General features: G+C 34.4%; 1 protein-coding gene across 1 annotated transcript; it reads right to left on the minus strand.

Annotated features, from left to right (window-relative positions):
• Positions 1–340: 340 nt before the first annotated feature.
• LOC120130116 lies at positions 341–1641 on the minus strand. The gene has a single exon (XM_039147445.1). It carries the CDS (start codon positions 1598–1600, stop codon positions 608–610), a length of 993 nt encoding a protein of 330 aa, XP_039003376.1. The 5' UTR covers positions 1601–1641; the 3' UTR covers positions 341–607.
• Between the last annotated feature and the right edge of the window lie 4957 nt (positions 1642–6598).

The following is a 6598-nucleotide window of genomic DNA, read 5'->3' on the forward strand; positions in this document are numbered from 1 at the left end:
AATGTCAATGGTTAATCCGAGGAACAAAGCTCAAGGGATTTAGCACCTAAACTGAAATCAACGGCCGACACCCAGACATCCACAAATTAACCCACTGCTGAACTGCCTGTGCATTTTACAGTCTTAATTTTCCATAGGCTTAATCTGTCTATCAGTTAACCGAATAATACTTGTACTAAAACACAAGGATGCAACCCCTGCTATCATCATTAGTATTCATTTGCGGTTAGGCCATTCAAATCATGGAAAATGTAGGAAAAAAGTTTGTGTCAATATCGGTTAACTGCATCCAACAATGTTTTCCTACAAGACATTGGAAGATGAGGACATTACTCCGGCGTTCGAACGAACCACAACAATAGATACTGCTAAAGAAGTCGCTGAATTGTTACATAATTATCTATGTGCTAGTCGGTACATGGAAAAAATCAACAGTCTACAAAACAAAACTACAGCAATACCAACAATTTCCTTCCAACATAGCAGAGTTTCATCCTCAGCCTTATCCTTCCTTCTCCATTCAGCAAAATCATCTGTCTTTGTCTCGGAAACACTCTTGCCATCCGGTCAGGTCCCTTTAAATCGAAGCTCATTCCCAACCCAAACCTCAAATGGGATTCTTCCTTGGCCTCCCTCTCTTCCTTGGGTTGGAATTGGAAGCATTGTTCCTACTTTGCACCACCTTCTTAACGGGAGCAGCAGCAGCTGCTGGTTGTTGTTGTGGTGGCGGCTCTGGAATTGGCACATTGCCTCCATTTCTTTCACTCTCCGTCTGGCCTCCGGGAATCATAGAAGGCATCCAACTTGAAAATCCAGTGGGTGGTTTTCCTTTTCCTCCATCCTCTTGATTACCAAACAAAAACCCCAACGGAAAAAACCCCCAACAACAATAATATGCTTCTTTTCCCGGCACCAGCGGCGGGAGTGTTGGAATTGAAACAGCATGAAAAGATCTCTCGCAATTCTGACACCTTAAACAACAACCTTCGTAAAACCCTGGATACTCAAACAACCTGTAACAGTACGGACAAGCTGTCCAAAATGTTGACGGTTTCTGCCTTTGATTTTCACTATGGATCGTAGAACTCTTCGACTGCCGTTGCACGCCGTCCTGATTTTGTCCTCTTCTCGTGACCGGCAATTTCCCTGACTGATTTGAAGGATCGCCGATGCTGCTAAAGTCAATCCTCGTGAAAAAACCAAAATTTTTATCGTATTGAGATTTTTTCGAGGCGTTCGATAAAACGGACCATGCATCGGCTACGATCTTAAACGCGTGATCGGCAAAAGGGAACTTGTTTTTGTCGGGGTGAAGAAGAAGAGCCAGGCGACGATACTGTTTCTTGATGAAATCGTTGTCTTCGGATCTGCGATCGACTTGCAAGATAGAGTACCAATCGTGATGGTTGTTTATTTTTTTCTCGGCGGCGAGGAGGACGTCGGCGACCGCTAGGATCTGATCCGAACCTTCCAATAAGGGTTCGGTCTCTTGGGCTAAGATTGCGAAGTCCCTTGAGCCGTTGAAATCACGGTTTTGCAGAAGCTTCTCGGCCATCCCTAGAAGGCGTAGGGCTTCAGCTCTACTGCCATTTTCCTCCATTTTCTTTTGAGTTTTGTTTGGATGATGAGAAAAACAGAGGATAGGGTTTTCCCACTTGTTCAGTTTATGGTGGAATTTCCAAGCTCGTATTGGACGTAATTGGTGTTGGCATTTTGATTAAATTACATATGGTTTTAAGTTTATTAGGCAGGAAACTCGGCCCTTTATTGTCTTTTCACCAACCACAAACTTTCCTAATAAAAAAACGTTTAAAGTGAAACCTAATTTGTGTTCCTCGGCGGTTCATATGATTCCGGTTCGTAGATTCTGTATCGCATTCGTTTTAATTGGGGTAGAGATGGGTATAATTTTAGCAGGTAGTGGGCAGGTGTGGATTTAGAAACTGGTACCCGTCGCGGATAGTGAGCGGGTAATGAGTTGGAGACATTACCTGCCCCGCATCCGCCTGCCCCACATCTGCACGTCCAACTAAATATCCATTAAATTTTGGACTATTATGAATTTAGGTGTAATTTTAGAGACTAATTTATAAATCCTAATATTGTATAAGATATAACTTATAATTTAACCAAATATTAGGGATAAGTTTATGTATAAATTTTGTTCTTTCAAACCTCTCGTTACTGCGCCGATCTTTCAAACCTCTGGTCTCCACTCTCCAGCTTATTTAGGTACGTTTCTTCCTCTTCTTTAGTCTTTAATCTAGTCTCTTCTTTAGTCTTTAATCTTTAGTCGAACCCCGATTTACTACGAGTCAACCAACCAGGCCTTTCCCATTATAATGGTTTACTCTTCGACTACTCTCGCAATAAAAAACAAGGAAGCTCTAAATTTCTTTTTGGGTATTCATCGTTTTGGTTTGCTAGTTGATGGATCCATTTTATCATGTGTTTTAAAGGTATGCGGATGCTTGTTTAATGTGATATATAGAAGACAAGTTCATTGCCAACGTTTGAAACTTGGGTTACTTGAGGGTGTCCGTGTAGGGACTTATCTTTTATATGCATACGAGGACAGAGAATGTTAAAGATGGTAGGAGAGTTTTTGATAATTTAGGGGAAAGAAATATGGTTTCTTGGACTTCATTGCTTGAAATTTTAGAATGTTAAAGATGGTAGGAGAGTTTTTGATAATTTAGGGGAAAGATGGTAGGACTGAGAACGATGATTGTAATACTGGAGTATCAGATGTCACAAGTATTGCCTGAAATTTTAGAATGTTGTGCCAGATAACAAAAACATTATGTGTTTGTCATTTATGTTTCTAGACTTTAATTATGCCTTTTATTATGGTGTTTTATGTACTTTAAGATCTATATTAATACTTAACTCAGATAATCCTTGGTTTATTTTATTATGTTTCTTAATGGACGTGTTTGTTTTATGTTTGTTGTTTATGTATAACTTAAGTTTGTTGTCAGGCGGGTCTAGCCGGGTACGTCTCTAGTTGGGTAGTGGGTGTGGGGATGGATTTGAGAATATACCCGCGTGGGCGGGTGTGGATTTGAAAATTTTTACCCATCATGGGTGGTGGGCGGGTGGTGTATAGAAAAATATTTTGTGGGTATGGGGATAGGGGAGGAGGTATCCGCACCCGACCCGCTTGTTTGTCATCCCTAATTCTAGCACATAGATTTCATGTTCTAAATCGTTTTAATGAGAAAAAAATATTTTCAGTTTATTTGGGGTCAAATTTTAATTTCGGTACATATATTATGTTGAAATATGAAATTTGATTCATATATATTATTTTGACATAATTAATTTTATATTTGGGTAAAGTACACAAATGATCCCTCGACTACTAGGTGAATGTCTTGATTATTAAAAAATATACGAAAGATTATCCCGACTATAAAGCGTTGTTTTGTTGTGTCCTTTGACTATTAAAAGTTACTAAATGGTGAACTGACTATTCAAATGTTTCAAACTTGTGTTTTTCATTAAAAAATTGATGATAATTTAAGTTGAACATTAACATGTTATCAAGAAAAAATTTGATCCATATATATTATTTTGACATAATTAATTTTGCACAATTTACCTTTTAAAAAAACATATAACAGCAAAGATTGTAGTTAGTTTTTTAACGAAAAATGATGAGTGGGAACATATGAATAGTTGAGTGACAATTTTATAACTTTTAATATTTGGGAGACTCAACAAAGCAATTCCCATAGTTAAATGACCATTTCATAATTTTTAATACTTGATGGACTCAACAAAATAACACACTATAGTCTGGGGACCATTTGTGTATTTTTACCCTTTTTATATATTTTTTATGTGTGTATACAAGATATTATTTGTTCAATGACTCTAAACCAATGACAATGAATGTTCATACTCTATCGATTATCTTCTCTAAAATGGAACTAGTTCTAATTTTAGGCAAAATAAATGATATTACTCAACTATTCATATATTCAATTAGAAAATTCAGATACTCGATTATCTTGGATCGAATCATATCATTATTTTTATTATTTGAATTTTTGGATATCTAAGTTTTCGAATCGGATCAGATTCGATATCTGAATTTATACACCTTTAATTACAATGTAATATATGTTTAAAATACTCTTAATAATTTAAGAATGAACATGGGTTCGAAGTAAGAAATTGCATAAGAGAAAAGAAGTATTTATCTTGTTATCTACATAAACAAAAACGTGATGGTCATTGGAGAGAAAAAAGAAGGGAAATCGAAGGAGTTAAATATTATTTCTTTATTTAATTAATTTGTGTAATACAATGTAGCATTTATTAAATATAACTTTCACCTAATTGATAATAAATATTTACATTTTTTTATATTCTTGATATTCGAACTCTAGACTTTAGAGAATAGTAACGGTTCGTGCAAATTAAAGATTTGCAGAAATTGGGAATTAGGTCAAAATGAAAGAAGGCTGGATTTGAAATGTGAGAAAAGGGAAAAGACAAGGTTTGGATTAATGGAAAACTAGGAAATTAAACCATAAACGAGCGAATAGGTGAAGACACCAAATTTTGTCCTGCCAATCGAGGAATCTTCATGTAACCAAAAAAGAAGAGTTAGATTAGGAGTTAAATACTAGTCTAAAATAGAGTTGGATTAAGACTCAAATACTAGTCTAAAATAGGGTTTTTTAGTACTATAAATAAGCCTTGTAATTACCACACCAGGGGACACGATTATCATACGGGATTACGCACACAAAAAAATACCTAAAGCAAATATGCAATAAGTCTCAAAGATTCGCTTGTAATTTTCAACAGAGATATAAAAGAGGTATTTTTACCTATATTGCTTCGATTCTCGCTTGCATGTGGCTTGTTTCACTTCTTCTTTTCCGTTTTTACTTTGAAAGGGCCGATAAACACAAGGAAATCGAGATCTTTTCTCTTAGATCTACGCTTCCCCGAGGCTTATTTTGAAAAACCGGTTTGATTTTCGGTCAAAGGAAGGGAAGAGCTTTTTAAAAATCTATATTAGTCCCTTTATTTATTATATGGATATTTTATTCATTTATTTTATTATTCATGTTATTATTATACGTATATATATATTTTTAAATTATTTTCATTTGATTTTTTTACTTTATTTATATATATATATATATATATATATTTCTTTAATATTTACTTATAAGTCTATTATTATATATATGTAATTATCTTTATCTAGTTATATATTTTTTTATACTTTTAATAGTTTATTATATACCTATTATTAATATATATATTCTTAATTATTTTATTTGATTATTTCTTATTTACGTAATATATCTTATAACTTTATATATATATATATATATATATATTTTTTATTATTTTCTTTTTTTATTCATTATTATATTATTTTAAAAAATCTTGTGTCTTTATCATTATTATTATTAAACATTATATTATATACTAATTTAGAGGGCCCATTTTTTTATTTTATTTCTAACTAAAGTCTCTCTCACTTTCCTCTTTTTGTCTTATTTCTGACTAAAGCCCTCCACTTTCGGTGAAGTGAGAGGGTAGCTTTTCTATTTTTAAATATTTGTTGTATATATATATAGCTTATTTATTTTATTAATACTTTGATGTATATATATATATATATATATATATTCCTTTTTCAAATATTATTATATATAATTATTACTTTACTATTTTTTCCTTATCTTATTTATTTTATTTTTTTCCTTTTATTTTATTCTCTTTATCTTATTTGTTTTCTTTACCTTGTTTATCTAACACATTTCTCGATTTTTTAAGGATATTTTCAAATCAATCTAAGGTAAGTAATCAAGATCAAATTTTACCTTTTTATTTAAATTTACAATTTTCTTAATTTAAGACAACTGAAAATTATGTGGTACCGAAAGGGCGGTTCAAGGGTGCTAATACTTCCTTGACCGTAACCGACTCCCGAACTCGACACGTTTCTGGTACAACGCAGATCAGGTAAAATGGTGTCCGACCCACCTAAATTCGTTTTAAAGTGGTCGGTGGCGACTCCAATCCACATTTTCCTAAGTCGAACCCAATTCTGGGGCCCAACCGAAAGACGGTTACGACAGCTTGGCGACTCCGCTGGGGACAAATAAGCGAGTCAGGCTAAGGTAATTCCCAGTTGTCTTTTTAATGAAAAGGGTAAGTTTAAATTTTAAGGTAACATTTCGATCCTTATTGCTTACTTTTGGTTATATTTTTCCGAGTAATAGTTGACTGACCGTTTTCTAATGATTACAGCTTCCAGAACTTTTTTTCATCTAAAGGCTCTATACCCGAGCTCGAACCCGTTTTAAGTGGGGGTGAAAGCGACGCATTCGTGTGAATTTATTCACCGCATATGCCTAGAAAGTAGCCTTCGGGATTCATATACCTTGTGTCTTCGTGTGAATTTATTCTCCGTATAGACATAAGGAAATGTGTCCTCTCGAGTTTAACTTAGTCCACACAAACCTGTGATGGGTTTAGAACTAAGGGTCTGGCAAGCCCAATGGGGCACCGGCAAGGAGAACTCGGGTACCGTTTTTTAGAACCTAAACCGGAAGACTATGAA

Source organism: Hibiscus syriacus, unplaced genomic scaffold, assembly GCF_006381635.1.
Source record: "Hibiscus syriacus cultivar Baekdansim isolate YM2019G1 unplaced genomic scaffold, ASM638163v2 tig00110511_pilon, whole genome shotgun sequence".
Taxonomy (NCBI): domain Eukaryota; kingdom Viridiplantae; phylum Streptophyta; class Magnoliopsida; order Malvales; family Malvaceae; genus Hibiscus; species Hibiscus syriacus.

Bases quoted from the DNA above. Each gene is read 5' to 3' on its own strand.
- LOC120130116 (XM_039147445.1), bottom strand. From the start codon at position 1,600: ATGGAGGAAAATGGCAGTAGAGCTGAAGCCCTACGCCTTCTAGGGATG.